Here is a 15,506-nt window from a genome sequence, read left to right on the forward strand (position 1 = left end):
ACTGCGGTTATTTCCAGTTCACAGACAAACAAATGGAAGTTTTGTGAAATAATTACGTTTAGTCAAGATTATCCAACCAGTCAATAGGTCTTGCGCCAGTATGTGTCTGAGAACTGGAACTAGGAGGTCTCAGGCCTCCAGGCTCACACCAGGCTTCTTGCCCCGGGAGGGCCTGACGAGTGTGACTAGTTGCGGGTAAGTGCTCAGTAAAGGCTCGCCCACTGATTTGGAAACTTTGGGGACAGGGAGAGTGCAGGAGGCCATAAACTCCTCCTACACAAATGCACGGAAGTGGTCTGGTGGCTCCTTGTCTACACTCTGGAGGCCAGGGTGTGTGTGCGGCAATCACACAGCCCCATTTCCCGACTGAGACCCCGCTCGCTCTTCCCCTGGGCGTCTCGGGCGCGCGGGCCAGGCCGCCGGGCGGTCCCGCGGAAGCTTCGCCGGCCTTAGGCCTGCGTCTCCGGCCGGAGCCTGACGGCGCCGGGCTCGCCGCGCGCAGGCGGCGCGGGTGCGGGGACGTCCGCCGGGGCCCTTCCGAGGGCCGGCTCGGGCGCGGCCCGCCTCCCCGCGGGATTGGAGGCCCTTGGCCCCGCCCGGCCCCCAAAGCCCGCGGGAGACGCCTGGCGCGGCCTGGGGGCGGGGGAAGCCCGGGGCCGGTCCTGGGCGTCGGGCCGAGCGGCCCTTCTGCGGCCCGCTCTCCGCCTGCCCCGCCGCGCCGCGGGAGGAGCTGCCGTCGGAGTGAGCGCCGGAGCCTCCCCGCCGAGGCAGGCCCGGCTACGCGGTTGGTCGCGCACTTTTTCCTAACTCGGAGCGAGAAGCGGCGCCCCCTCCAACCCGCGTTCGCCCCGAGCGCCGGCGGGAGGTTTTAGGCGCGGGAGGGGGTCGGGTTCCGCGTTCCGCCGGTGCAGGGAGAGCCGGGGGCGGGAAGGTGGTGCAGACGCCGCCGGCGGGCTTCGCGGCGGTTCGGGCCGGAGCCGCCGAGAGGAGTGTCGGGGGCAGGCGGGTGGTGGGCCGCACTGTGCCCCCGGCCCGTGCCACGACCCGCCCGAGCCCGGGCCTGGCACGTGTTCAGGCCTCTGGACACCGGTTTGTCCCGGGCAACTCGTGTGGAGCGATTAGCATCGTAGCCCTGGGAGGAACCCCCAAGCAGAGGGGCTCCCTGCTGGGGCCGGCCTTGGGAGGGGGCCGCCGCTTGCTCCTGGGAACCCCGCCCAGGATGTGCAGTTTCAGCTCTCAAGTTCTGATGCCACGACTTCCCTCCGAAACTGTGTTTATGCCCTGCTGCAGAGTTGTTCTTTGAAGACTTTGGGTTTTAAGTCCGCAGATGCGTTTTGGACACCAGTACGTATAAAGTATTGGCCAAGGGGAACCACCAGAAAACTACTTGAGGCGTAGTTCACCGAGTAAATTCCCTGCTTCCCTTGTGGCTGTGTTAGGAGGGCAGGAGACTGTGGTTACAGGTTTCTGCTGTGTTCCTTTGCTCGTTTGCTCTGAGACACTGATGCTAAGTAAAAGAAAGCAGGACATTGGATTAAAGTCAGTGAAAGAGGGAAGCCTTATTAAAAGGAACAGAAACTTTATCATTCAGAAAATGGAAAAGATTATACAGCGAGAACTTTACATTAACTTTCAAAGCACTCACCAGTTGAATTTTTTTTTTTTTTTAAATACTTGGAGGATTGTAATTACCTTCACTTGTAGATCAGTTTCAGGAAGATATGCTGCGTGTGTGTGTGTGTTTCCCTATGAAATTCTCTCTTCCAATTAAAAGTCTTTCATTGTGAAATCCACAAACGTTGTACACATGTAATTGATTAATCTCTAAAGCGGGGCAATTTTCAGTTTGGTGAGGGTGGGGAAGAAACGGTATAGAGAAAGAGAAAGACAGGATCTAAAGAAACAGAGACTAGTGTGCTAACCCTGAAACTGCCCCGTGGCCTTGTGCTCTGAGAAGTTATATATCCATGAAAATTCTGGGCTTACTTAACAAATATTTCCTGAGTACCTGCTCTTTGTCTGTGATGTGGCTCGCTGGCTTGGTGATACTGTTGCCGTTGTCCCATGTTTTCCTAATCCAAAACTGTATTCTCTCCTAGTGACCAAAGACCTCATCTTTGATGCTTAACATTCTCAACGAAAGGAGTATTTGCATGTATATGAAATTTATTTTCTCTTTGTCATTGGGAATTGTAAACTCATCTCTTAGGATGTATTCTGCACTGTTAGTGTGTATTATAGACTCCCCTAAATGAATTTTGGACATGTTAACTGAAGTTCACAAGATTTGTTTGTTTTTTAATATCAATCTTTCTTGGATTTCAGCGTTGTAACGTATGTGAGATTCCGATTTGAATATAGTATGTGGGCTTTTTCAAGTCCAGCTGAACTCATAACCCTAGTTTGTAGGAACCTGGGAAAGTGCCCTGTGGAAGACATTTTGAGAAATGTTTTTTAGTTGGACTTTTTGTTGTTTTTATTTTTAATTACTTATCTTAGCCTTTCTGCCAACAGAAGTGATGCCACCAAGAAGAAATGAGAAATATCGACTTCCTGTTCCACTTCCAGAAGGCAAGGTTCTGGATGATATGGAAGGAAAACAATGGATGCTGGGCAAAATGATTGGCTCTGGAGGATTTGGATTGATATATTTAGGTAAAATATAAGTTACCAGATATTCTTGTATACGTGACTACAACTGTGATCATTTAGTGTTTTGACAATTGAAACTTTGAATTATAATAGAATTCATAAATGTATTTTATTAAGTAAATGAGGATCATTAAAGTTTACCAGAATGTCTGGTTTAAGCCATGATTGACCCCACTTCTTGCTGTGCATGGCTTCTGGAAGTCCTTCCAGAACCTAGTTAAACAAAGTCCACCAGACAAATACTAGTGTTGTTTTTGAGTGTGTCTTTTCCTGGAAACATTGCTTTTTATAGCTCAGAAACCACACTTTATAAATCCAGACACTCTGTGAATCTTTATCATTAATATTTAAGTAATAGAGGGTTGTGGTCATTTCTTAACTAGGCTTCACTAGAGAATTGAGTCTTAATACCTCAAGGCATCCGTTGTATGGAAGGAAAGAACTTCTCTCCTGTGCATCTAGATGGTACTAGTTATTTGCTATCCTTCATAAATGAGAAAATAGACACAAAAACAAAAAATTATTTTTTGTGTTCTTTGGTATAGGTAAGGAATTCTAGTTGAATATATTTTTACACTACATTTAAAAAGGTTTAAATTACACTGAATTTAAAAGGATCGTTCAGGGCTACCTTACAACTGTAGTTTAATGATCAGAACACTCCATTACATGACTGGATTTAATGAATAAAATAAGATAAATATTAGTGATTAAAAAAAATTACCCTCAAGGATAAATTCTCCTAAATGGATTGACTCATTACATCTGTTCTTATAGGAGTTTAAGAAGCTGGTAAAAGACCTCCACTGGGGGAATCTTGGATTCCTCCCTCATTAAACATTTCAGACAGTAGGGAAGGAAAGACTTTTCCTCTACTCTTCCTACGTTCGAGAGCTGGATTTATAAAATTAACTGACAGCAGGAAAAAAGCTACACAAAATTTCTAATTTTTGATGTTATATGCATGGGGATATCACACACAAAAAAGTGAATACCCCCAAAAGCAGTGAGATATGAGAACTTCTATACTGTCTTAAAAGGGGAAAGGGTCAGGGGATGGAGGTCACTTAAAGGACGGTAGATGATCTTTAGGAAAGATGAATGGGCCTTTAAGAGAATAGGTGGGGGATGTGATAGTTTGTGACAAAGCTTGTCTGGGAGTGTTGTTAATTTCTAATCTTTTGTGATAAGTAGTTTTATCTGGTTGATGAAACTTCCCTGGAGGGAAGTTTTATCTGGTTGATGACACTTCCCTGGAGGGAACTTAGAACAATTGAATCTTTTTTGGAGGATCTGTCTTCACGTAAATAAAGGGAGTTCAGAGATAGCCATTCCCTGTACTTCTTCCTCCTTGCACCCTGAGCCCCAAATAATCCTTATGCGGAAGAGGCATAGTTTAGAATGGCGTATTTCACCACAGTTCACCAACATGTTTCTTGGATCATGATGGAGAAAGCTCCTTTTTTGATATAATTGTCATTTTCTAAAAAAGATTTTATTTATTTACCTGAGAGAGAGAGAGAGAGAGCAAAAGAGCAGAACAGGGGAGAGGGTCAGAGGGAGAAGCCGACTCCTTGAGGAGCAGGGAACCCGACGTCGGACTTTCCCGGGACTCCAGGATCGTGACCCGAATCAAGTTGGGAAGATGAGACCAACACACACAAAATTGTATGGCTTAGAGAAAAGTTACCTCCTCAAATGAGTCTGAACTTGCTCGAAAATTGCTGTGATTCTGAGTAGTAGGTTGAGAGTGCCATAAGCAGCACTGTTCCGGAGAAAGGTTATGCAAGCCACTTATGTAATTTAAAATTTTCTAAGAGAAACATTAAAAAAAAGAAAAAAAAAGATGAAACTTATTTCAATTATTTATATTTTTTAATCCAATATATCTAAAATATTATTCCAATATGTTATCAATATTTAAAAAAAGAAATTATTTTAGTTACAGTCTTTAAAATCCAGGATTTACCCAGTCACATTTCAAGAGCTCAATGGCTCCATAGAGCTAGTGGCTACCATGTTAGATGGTACAGGTAAAGACCATAAAAGTATATGTGGAGTTCACAGAGAGTAGATTCCCCATAGAGTAAGTGTGGACTGAGACTTTGAATTAGAGAGTTCTCTTGTATAGCAAAGAGCTAAGATCTCTGGTATACTGTCTTGACTCAAAGTAGAGATAGGAAGTTGAATAAATTTTTGTTGTCACTGAGCTATATATAGCCTTGGAGCTCAAGGCTTATCAGTTATACTTTTAGATTTCTAATTGAATTATTTGAGTGATTTCTAAGAAATACAGAAAAGCATAGATTGTAATGCTCTTATTCCTTTTCTTTTTTAAAAAATGGAAATACATAAAATGTTAACATGTATTTAAATTTAAGTGGTATTTTAAAAATTAAGTATAGGCCTATACACATATTTGTACATTCACTAGTTGTGTGGTTCCTGTTGCGAAAAAGAAATGTGCTCATGGGGCACCTGGGTGGCTCAGTGGGTTAAGCCTCTGCCTTGGGCTCAGATCATGATCCCAGGGTCCTGGGATAGAGCCCCATGTTAGGCTCTCTGCTGTGCAGCGAGCCTGCTTCCTCCTCTCTCTGCCTGCCTCTGCCTACTTGTGATCGCTCTCTGTCAAATAAATAAATAAAGTCTTTAAAAAAGAAAAAAAAAGAAATGTGCTCAGGCATGTGATCTATTTGTCCCTATTTAAATATAAAAAAGTCTTTGCTGCTTTTAGTCTAAGTATATGTCATGTATCATTTACTTATTTTTTCTTACTACCAAAATAATATTTGTTTTACAACAATGTTGATTTTAAAATTTATTTATTTATTTTAGAGAGGGGAGAGAGAGAGAGAGAGAGCATGAACCAGAGGGGAAGAGAGAGAGAGAGAGAGAATCTTAAGCAGACTCCACGCTGAGCATGGAGCTCAACACTGGACTAGATCTCATGACCTAGAGATAATGACCTGAGCCAAATCTCAGAGTCCTATGTTTGACTGTGCCACCCAGGTGCCTCTGTTTTAAAAACAATTTTTAAGACTCCATATATTATACTGGACCCTCTACTACCTGAATGTTAGAACCTGGATCCTGGGAATGCGAGCAAGTGCACAGCACTGGGGAAAGATTTGAAGAAATGTTTAGCTATTTTGAGGTAGAGGCTCCATACTTCAGAATATATAATAAAACTGCGTGTTCCAGATTATTGTCAGCGTGCCATCTAGAGTGGCACTTGTGAATCATAGGAGCAGCTCTTTAATGAGATACCATCAGCAATCAGTTCATTGAACTTAGTTTTTACTGATTATTTTCAAAGCCATCTAAGCAAATGCATATGAAATTGTGTCATATTTTTGTACTTTACCAGGTTTCTCATCATTTCCTGTACATAAGTGAAGAAATTTAGTTTTTCCTTAACAACACCTTTGTGTGCAGCTACCTCCTTTCCATTTGTTCTTTGTAGATAGACTGTTTAGGTAGACACTTCCTCAGGGTTTGTTGCCTGAGGCTGGGAAGAAACTCGCCACCTTAATCTAACTCATTGTGCATGTTCAGCTGTCTTCTAGCTTTGAGATCAGGAGTCATCAGCTGAGAGTCAAGGGGAAGGGATGGGAATTTTGCTATTTGCTCTTGACTTGGACAAATGTGCCTATAGCATTAATAGAAATAGTTATAAGAGGGAAAAGAAAGGTCTAAATACAGGAACAAAGCCAAGGTTCTTTCTTTGTATATGAAAAGAATCAGGGGAGGAAGCTGGTTCAGGGAATGGAAAAATTGCTGTCATTTTAGTATCAATTAAGTGAAAAAGTTTCTAAACTTCCAGGGAAGGAGAGGGAACGGAGTCTGAATTCTTCTTTGCTGCGAGGTGTGACACAGAAGCAAGCAAAAAAAAGAGGGAGAATTGTATAAATGAGGACATGGGTTTTGATGTTAGGCAAATCTGGATTGAATTCTGACGTAAGACTGAAGAAACTGAGTGACTTCCACCTAGTCACAAGACTTTGTTTCTATTCTGTATCACTTGAGATAGTAATAATTGTGAGGATTAAATGAAGTAATATTTTTAAAGAACTTGGAGCTTAGTAAGCCCTTAAATATAATTTATTTTTTTATTTAGAAAATTCTATCCTCATGGATTACCTGAATCCCAGGTTCAGTGTCTGGTGCCACAGGGGATTAGGAGGTGACAAGGACACCCACTGGACGGATTTTCCATTTATCCTGCCACAGATTGTGATAGATTTAGCTACCGAAGTCATAAACTAAGAACATCGAGAATGCCATTGGAAGACTATGACATTTTACTTACTGACCTAAATATTTTTACCCTTAAAATTTATAATAGTAGCCATGGTGACATAGTAAAAAGTTCTCATTTAAGTTGTATCTCATGTACTTCAGATAGGGAAGATACTGGGTTTCAGAAATTAGTCAAAACAAATCCAGAAAAACAAAGTTATATGTAATAAACTTAAGCTGAATTCCTTTGAAGGCTTATATGAGTAAAAACAAAAATGATTTATCTGCGGAAGTTTTAGTTTTTTAACATGGTGCATAGCGAGGACCAGTTAGCATCTTTGGAATGTCAGGCACAGAGTAGATGTTCGGTAGTTATTTGCCTGAGAGATTGAGACTGAGGTTGGGATATTCAGCCTACACAAGCCAGCCTTCTTTATTCCCTTCCATAATTACAGATGTCACCCCTTAATTCCAGCCTGTAATTTTACAGAGGTACTATTGGTTTCAAGAAAAGCCCAGACAATTATTATATCATCTGATAGAATCTATATGTTTTTTTTTGCCATAAATCAATAGCATTATTTTTTATAAAGAGTACACATTATTATAACTAAAATTAAACTCTGGTGAGGCCTTAAGATCAAATCACTTATCCATGGATAAATGTATATACATTATCTAGGTGATAGTCATACATTTCTTGGGTCATGTTTTCAGCTTAGCTCTATTTTACTTTAGAAACCTAGAAGAAAAGCTTTTTTTGTTGTTGTATGTTTGGTGTTTTTTTTTGTTTTTTTTTGTTTTTGTTTTTGAGGGGAGTGAAGAACCAGAGTAGCCTGAGTAGGATTTTTAGAAGTTATCAAAATTTAACTCACTTTTTGGTAAGAAAACAGGCTTCTATTTTTGAAGAAATAGAAAAGATAATTTATGCATGTGTAGTTTTTACTTACTTTACTTTTTTGTCTGTGGTAATGGATTCATTGTGAAGATACGTAGAATGATGTTCAGAAGAGTCCAATGAGGGCTGCCTGGGTGGCTCAGTGGGTTAAGCCTCTGCCTTCAGCTCAGGTCATGATCTCAGGGTCCTGGGATCAAGTCTCACATCGGGCTCTCTGCTGGCCAGGGAGTCTGCTTCCTCCTCCCTCTCTCTCTCTGCTTGCCTCTCTGCCTACTTGTGGTCTCTCTCTGTCAAATAAATAAAAATCTTAAAAAAAAAAAAAAAAAAAAAAAAAAGAAGAAGAAGAAGAGCCCAGTGATAATGCAACAGAGTGGAGTTACTGGAATGCTTAGTGCTTTATTATACGTCGCTATATTAAGTGTTATTTTGGCAGTGTCTTATGGAGAAGGCTTTGGGATAAGCAGTTAGTCTTCTCTGACGCAATGCAGTGTTATGTGGCACTAGGATTGTAACTAGAAAATTTTGCTAACAATACTGTGGGGGGTGAAAAGAAGGAGAAAATAAACAGGAACACTGGAAACTTGGTGTAGAAACATAGTATATATATGGTAAAGTAGTTATCAGAGGAAGGTGTGGAGAGAGATACAAGAGGAGAGAATCTCTGGGATTTTACGAAGTCAATATATTTGTTAGACCTTTATACAAGAAATAAGAGTCTGTAGGAGACATTTTAGTTTTGTATTTGCTGTCCATAGGCTATCCATTTTGAATTTTTAGAGAAAGAGGAGTGTTTATGTGCCAATCAGTCAGGAAATCTAAATATTTACAGAGGTTTGGGTTCTTTGTATGAAAAGAGAAAGTTCTTCTAAGGCTTAGCTTTTGCTTTTTCATTTTGATAAGTGTCTGATCTTCTTTTTATCATATATTATGGTTCTTCATTTTCAGCCTTTTTACTGTCAAACTCTTGTGCCTTCAGGGAAGGTTTACAAACTGCTGCATTCTTCATTGATTTATATATTATGTTTCTTCTACTGCACCTGTTACTGTCTTGTAACTGTTTATAGTGGTCAAGGTTTTAAAATTTGAAACCTATTGCTATAGGGAAATTTCTTCTTCATGAAATGAGCTCACCTCTATTGCCACACAATAAAAGAATCCTCAGCTTTTGAGAGCTTCTGGCTTCCTTATGAAATATGGATAGATTTTGCTTCTGAAGTGTTTTGGTTTTTTTTTTTTTTCTTTCGACATGGAAGAAGAGGAATAAATAGTAGATACAGTCTTTCTTTTAAGACACAGGGATATCCATGTTTATAAAATACAGGAGAGGAAAATTAAACTCTGAAGTTCTAAGCATGAGAATCCACTAGAGAACAGTTATGGGATGATGGAAATTTGTCCACCATTCACACTTAACGATACAGAAGTGTTTATGGATTTTAGTACTTCTTAGGTTCTTGGTTTTGCAGTTAATCCTTCTTCAGAATGTTTGTCCCTTATAACTCCCATGCATGGACCGAATATACTCTACAATATTCTACACAAAGAAGTGTTTTAGGAGAAAAGACAGAAAACCCGGCAATTATTTCAAGACAGTTGTCGAAGGTTTCCTCTGTTTCTTTGAAAAGGATGGACTTCAGTCCGTTAGACTTTGCTTTAATGTCTCCAATCAAGTAATCCTTGAGGAAAATGCTTCTGTAGAAAGACATCCATTGAAGGCCAGAAACATCTACAGATGCAATGTGATCCCAAGCAATGAAGCATGTGGCCCTTCATTGGCATTATCTGATAACAGGAGGATCTTCTGGCAGAAGAGCTGACTTTTGCTGCGTTCTGCATGCTGCCCCTCCAAACCCATCTTTGATTGGCACCTATGCCCTATTGAAACTGGCATCACACCTTCTGAATGGGCACAGTGCCAGGCTAGCAGATGGGTATGGGCAAAAGCATGCCAGAAACCCAGTATGTGCATCAAGTTTAAGTATTAGGGGCCCAAACTCTCATCCAGGGATATAAAAACTGCAGTCTGTTGAGAGCTTTTTGTGCTTAAGGTTAAAGGACATGCCATTTCTACTCCAGCTTAGAGGTTGATTAATTTTGAAAGTCAAACAGGAGCTCCCGTGGCTGTGTCAGCCACAATTCTATCTTTGGTGAATGAGAATGACTACTTCATGTAGGGAAGCGAAAGTATTGTAATGAAGTTTCCAATGAGAGTTTCTCTCCTGCAAGTGCCTCCAGCACTTAAGCAGCATGCATTCAGTGGAGATGAATATTTCTATTCTCCAGCAGAGCCAGGTGCAATCAAAGCCAGATCTTCAACCTGCTGCAGTAAAGAACCCTAAATTTAGAAAGGGCAGGCAAAGTTTGGAAGAACTCCTTGGTGGCAGCTCTCACCGTGAGTTGATGAAGCTTCACGCAAGTGTCTAAAGGAGATGAAGGAAAAAGTCCAAACAAAAAACCTTCGGAATACTTGGGCCTGAAACCAAGAGATCTTCAGCAAACCCAAGGAAAAAGTTTAGTCCTTTATCCTCAATGCAGAAATTCTCCTGAATTTTATATCAATAAAAACTTAGTTTACCAAAATGTTAGAATCAACTTAATGCATAAGTAACAAAGTTTTCTATTCTAACATTTATTTCATTGCATGTCTATCATGTATATAAACTTCACTTCTTGAATAATGGATTTTGCATAAAATTGAGTTCTAAATATCATATTCCTTATGATCGTCTCACACCAACTACAGAACTGGGCAAAAAAAAGTGGGGGGCCATCATTCCTTGTGATCACTTTAATCCTATCCCCTAAATGCTCTTAAATTTACAGGAATGCCTCTAAGGCCAGCTGTGGCCAAGAGAAGCTTTTCCTAATCGCCTTATCGCCATTGCTTTTTCTTTTCCACTGTGTAAACTTTATCTATGGAACAGATTCCATGAGACCGTTGTGAATACTTCAACGTATTCAAAACATATAACTGCCACAAATTAAACTACTAAAACTAAAGCTGGTGCGTTGTAACTGCCAAGGAAAGCTGGCACGTCCCTCTGTCAGACTGCGGGAGAGTGTGCCATACAGTCCTCAGAAAACACAATTCATCCAGAAGCACTCTTGTCACTTGCTCTGATATTAAAACAGAGAAAGTGACATTAATTAAAGAAGTGACACGAGCCAACAAAGGCAATGAAATTCTAAGCTTTGGCTCATGTGCAGACCTTATTCCAACTTACTCCGCTTAGGTATTGTGGCCGTTTCTGGAGGAGCATGGCTACTTTCCCCCTTCCTCCTCACATGTCCCGGTTCGGAAACATCATTTGCAAGCAACTAAAATTTTATACCCAAGGTTGGACTAGCCAATCGGTGCACTGGTAGTTACTGCAGGGCTTCCCAAAATAGGAGCGTGATGGCATGTGCTGCATTTACTGCACTGGTAACTGCACAAGGAGAACAACAACTAGAGGCAGAGGAGAGCTGGTCTAACAAAAAGGCAAGCCACAGCTAAACGGAGCGGGGTACCTACGTTTGGTAGGCTGGGAGCTGGGGAGTCTGGTGCTGGGATGTCTGTGAAAACAAATGGTGGCTGGTGGCCCTTAGGAAAATGCTAACATGCGGAAGAGGCAAGCACAACCTTCCTCTCTTTGTTTCCCTGATGTGTTCTTTCACAGTGCCTAACTTGTGGTTTCATAGGACTCTTTTCATAGGTTTCATAGTACTCTTCATGTACTCTTGTATTTGCCAACCCCTCCATTCTAGATTGTAAATTCCTTCAGGCCTTCTCTCTGAGTGCCAAAGTGAGGCCTTGCATCCAATAGTTTTTCAAAGATGATTGGTCAGATTAACTCTAGAAGTCTGTTTTGGGGGGAAAAATTGGCCCACAAACTGGTTATTGGAGATGAGATTTTGTATATTGTATAGAGTATAATATGCAGTATGTGTGTAAGGCCTGGACTTTTAGATCTGGAGACATTATTTTGTATATTTTGGCGGGGAGAGAAGTATCTGTTCGTTTTCTTTATAAGTATATTTTTAAAATATAAGGAGCCAGGTGCTTAATCCATAGATTATAGGATTTATTAGAAGAAGTCTACTTTGCTAATGCATAGTGTCAGGAGTTAAAAAATGGACCTCGTATTGAAGACGGTTTTGTATCTAGAACAAAACAATTCTGAGTAGCACTTAATTGAATTCATCCAGAAGCTCCTAATAGCAGATCTAACAGCAAGTATAAACTTTCATGGAGGAAATGGATGGATGTTGTTTGTTGTTAAATGGATTGATTTGTAGGCATGTAACATGCATAAGAAATCTGCTTTTCAAAGAATGTAAACACAACTTTAACAGAAAATAAATTATTGGAATTTCTTTTAATTCAAATGAATGAAAGGTTTGATTAAGAGTTTTGTACATAGTCAGAAGCTTTTGTTACTGTTTCTGGGTGTAGGCATTTTATATTTGAGATCAGGAATTTTCTGTCTGTGTAATTAGTCATGAGGTTTAATGTACATTTTTCATATCAGGCAGACAATGGCTTCAAAGAGACAGCAATGCTGCAAAGGAGCAAGAAAAGAAGGCCAAAGTTGACACACACAGAGGCAAAACAGTGTAAGAAAAATCAACACGTTTTGCAAAATCAATCATTGAAAATGTGTCAGTGTTCAGGAGACTGTCTTTAATTTGCAATCCAAGTGAAAAAGAGTATTTAAATATGAGAGGCAGTATTATTGAGCCCAGCATGCCTGCTACCACTTGTTTGACTAGCTCAGAATAGAACACTGAGAGGCAAGGGCTCAAAGTTAAATGAACATTTATACATTTTAAAATCAAATGAAAGATTCAGAGTATATTCATGAATTAAATTTTTTTTCAGAACCCTAAATTTAATCAGCTGGAATTACTTTTAAAGTGTCATTCTATTTAACTTTTGGGAATGATGAATTTGCCTTCTAATAGGGATGCTGTATTTTATCATGAAGATGAAACAAACTGTCTTTTGTTAATTATTCCCCAGAGACACTGGCCATTTTTCTCATCTATGCTTAATGTGGAGTTAAAGCAGCTTTCCCCAAATTTATTTCAAGCAAGAGCATTTGGAAGCTACAACATGTATGAAAGAGGTTCATGGAGAGCATAGCTTCCATTGTAGGTGTTCTGAGTGCCACCTAATGACATTCTTAGAGGTAATGTTACCAAAGCCTCACTCGGCAGAGAACATAGAAAAGAAGAAAGAAAGAAAGAGCAAATCTGCAGCAAAGAGTAGCAGATGAGTCCTAATGTGTCTGTGGCATCCGATAACTGCCATGGATAGTTCTTGAAATCGTTATTAGGCAATCATTGTCAACATCAACTACTACTGAGATATCTCATGTAGTGTGTGCCAAGCTCTGTGTTAAATGCTTTACATGCATTATTTAATTTAATTCTCCCAATAAACTAATAAGGAAGATAGGGAAGCTTAGGGGGAGGTTGAGTAATTTACTTGCATGCCACAGTTTTAATAATTGTCTCCATCTGCATTTGAACTCAGGTCTCTTTGCTCTACTGATTGTCAAAGAACACTTTGAATTTATTGCTAGCCAGAGAAAATAGTTGCAAACGACATGCTTTTGACATACTTATTTCTAAAATAACCGTGAAATATCTAATTGATAGTATTGGCAGCTAATTTAAGAAATCTGTTAGTGGTGATGCTGATAATGGTGTCATTTTCATTCAGATTGACAACTTGAGGTGTAGAGCGTCAGCAATGTGTTTTTAATATTAAGTTCACAAAATCTGTGGAAGAACATCTGATATTTATAGTAAATCTAATCCTAAGAACTGGAAAAATACATTAAAAATGTCCTACACTTAGGTCAAACAATATTTTTTGGGAAAAAAAAGTGAGGATAGTCAACCAGTAGTGCATACAAATTAGTTAGAAAGATTTGGTGGATTTTTTGCTTTTTGAAAAATGAGTAATTTTATGCATTTATTTTGAATCTAATAAGCAGCAGGAAAATCAAAAGAAGACTCTTTAAATCCCTGTGATACAATTTTAAATAGCACCATGTAAAAATAGATATTTTAACAAATTATTCATGACCATGTCTCTTCATTGGAATAATAAAGATATAGTATTGAGAAAACTATGTCTTTTAAGAGTAAAAGAAAACAAAAAAATAATATTTAGATAAGTGGAATCTTGATAAAGAATATGTTTTCATATAGAATTTGTTCAGATACCAAAATATGTAATTTATAATAGTTTTTAGAAAATTATTTAATTCCTTCAAGATATTATTATATGATAGTGATTTATTACAAATCTATAAATGGCTTTATTAAAAAATCGGAACATTTCATGCAGTGTCTTATCTTTAGGTATTTTTGGTGGAAAAAGGTATTTAAAAAGTATTGCAATGCTGGTTTTTATGCTAGGATCCCCTTTTCTTTGGAGTATATACATAGCAAGGGAAAGAATAAACAAAATATAATACTACATTAGAATATTTGTTTTTGAGCACTTATGGTGATAGGGGTTATTAATTTCAGTTTTTTGAAAATGTGAAGAAAAGCCATTTATCATACTTGATCTTGTTTCTATTAAAAGATCACGTGTTCCAATGCTAGCATAGATCTCCAGTGTCAGATGTATTAACAGTTGAGAATGAGTATTAGTTATGTAAACCTTTCATCTTACAATGTGTTAGGAAGACGGTAAAGGAGAAGTAGTAAGACCCATTTAAAAAATCCCTACATGATACATTTCAAGAAAAAAAGCAAAAGAAAGTTGTATATCTAATGAGCAAATTTTGCCATGTGATGAAAAGGGGGAGAAAAAAATTATGTAGACTCTATAATACCAGAATTTCTATTCCAGCAGAAAACTTCTGAACAAGTATAACTGTTCAGAAATTTAGTGTAACATAAATTGAATGCATTATGGAATATTTGTAAAAATAGAGGTTTTTACTGGGAGAAGGACATTTAAGTTCTTTCTGACCCTGGAATTCTGTGAGAGCCTAAAAGGCTGTGAAAGATACTGAGACATGGATAGAGGCTTTATAGAAAGAATTGACTTAACTGGGCAAAAATTAGTTGTACTATTAATGAACAAGCAAAGCAAACCTGTATTAGACAAAAATGACCTAAAGAGATCCTCAAGAAGAAAAAATAATAACACTATTATCTATGTAATATATCTTTGGATGATAAGTATCACATGAAAAGGTAAAGACCTGCAAGATAGAGACCATAATTAAAGAAAAGATTTCCCTTATTTGAAACCTAATTTCAGCATGAATATTGGAAAATGTTTCAGAGGGACACCTGGGAGGCTCAGTCATTTAAGCCACTGCCTTCGGCTCAGGTTATGATTCCAGGGTCCTGGGATCAAGTCCCGCATTGGGCTCCTTGTTCTGCGGGGAGCCTGCTTCTCTCTCCACCTTTGCCTGCTTGTGCGCTGGTGCACGGGCGTACTCTCTGACAAATAAATAAAATCTTAAAAAAAAAAAAAAGTGTTTCAAAAAGTGAGGGTGGTTTTTTACATAGTTCTTACATAGTAGGTTTTTAAGCTAAATAGAAATTTTACAATATGATTTTAGGAAAGGAAGACAAGAACTATGTTAGCCCTTAATTCATAGGCTGAAAATACAAAGACTTCATAATAACTAAGAGAAATATGGCTATCATTCCAGTATACTATCTGGCCAAATTAAATGTCTCTTAAGAGATAAGAGGGAGC

The 15,506-nt window shown here is 39.2% G+C and overlaps 1 protein-coding gene across 4 annotated transcripts in view; it reads left to right on the plus strand.

The window, feature by feature from the left end:
- Positions 1–626: 626 nt before the first annotated feature.
- VRK2 (VRK serine/threonine kinase 2) overlaps positions 627–15,506 on the plus strand; it is a 119,045-nt gene continuing 104,165 nt past the window's right edge. Inside the window, exons 1-2 of one of the 4 annotated variants that reach the window (XM_032352193.1) lie at positions 627–784; positions 2,515–2,655. In XM_032352193.1, coding sequence (XP_032208084.1) covers positions 2,520–2,655 — 136 coding nt within the window. In that variant the 5' untranslated portion in view covers positions 627–784; positions 2,515–2,519. Of the gene's footprint in view, positions 785–1,255; positions 1,345–2,514; positions 2,656–15,506 lie in introns of those variants that run through there. The other 3 variants (XM_032352190.1, XM_032352188.1, XM_032352189.1) reach the window with 3 other exon arrangements.

This window comes from Mustela erminea, chromosome 7 (assembly GCF_009829155.1).
Source record: "Mustela erminea isolate mMusErm1 chromosome 7, mMusErm1.Pri, whole genome shotgun sequence".
In the NCBI taxonomy this organism is placed as follows: Eukaryota; Metazoa; Chordata; class Mammalia; order Carnivora; family Mustelidae; genus Mustela; species Mustela erminea.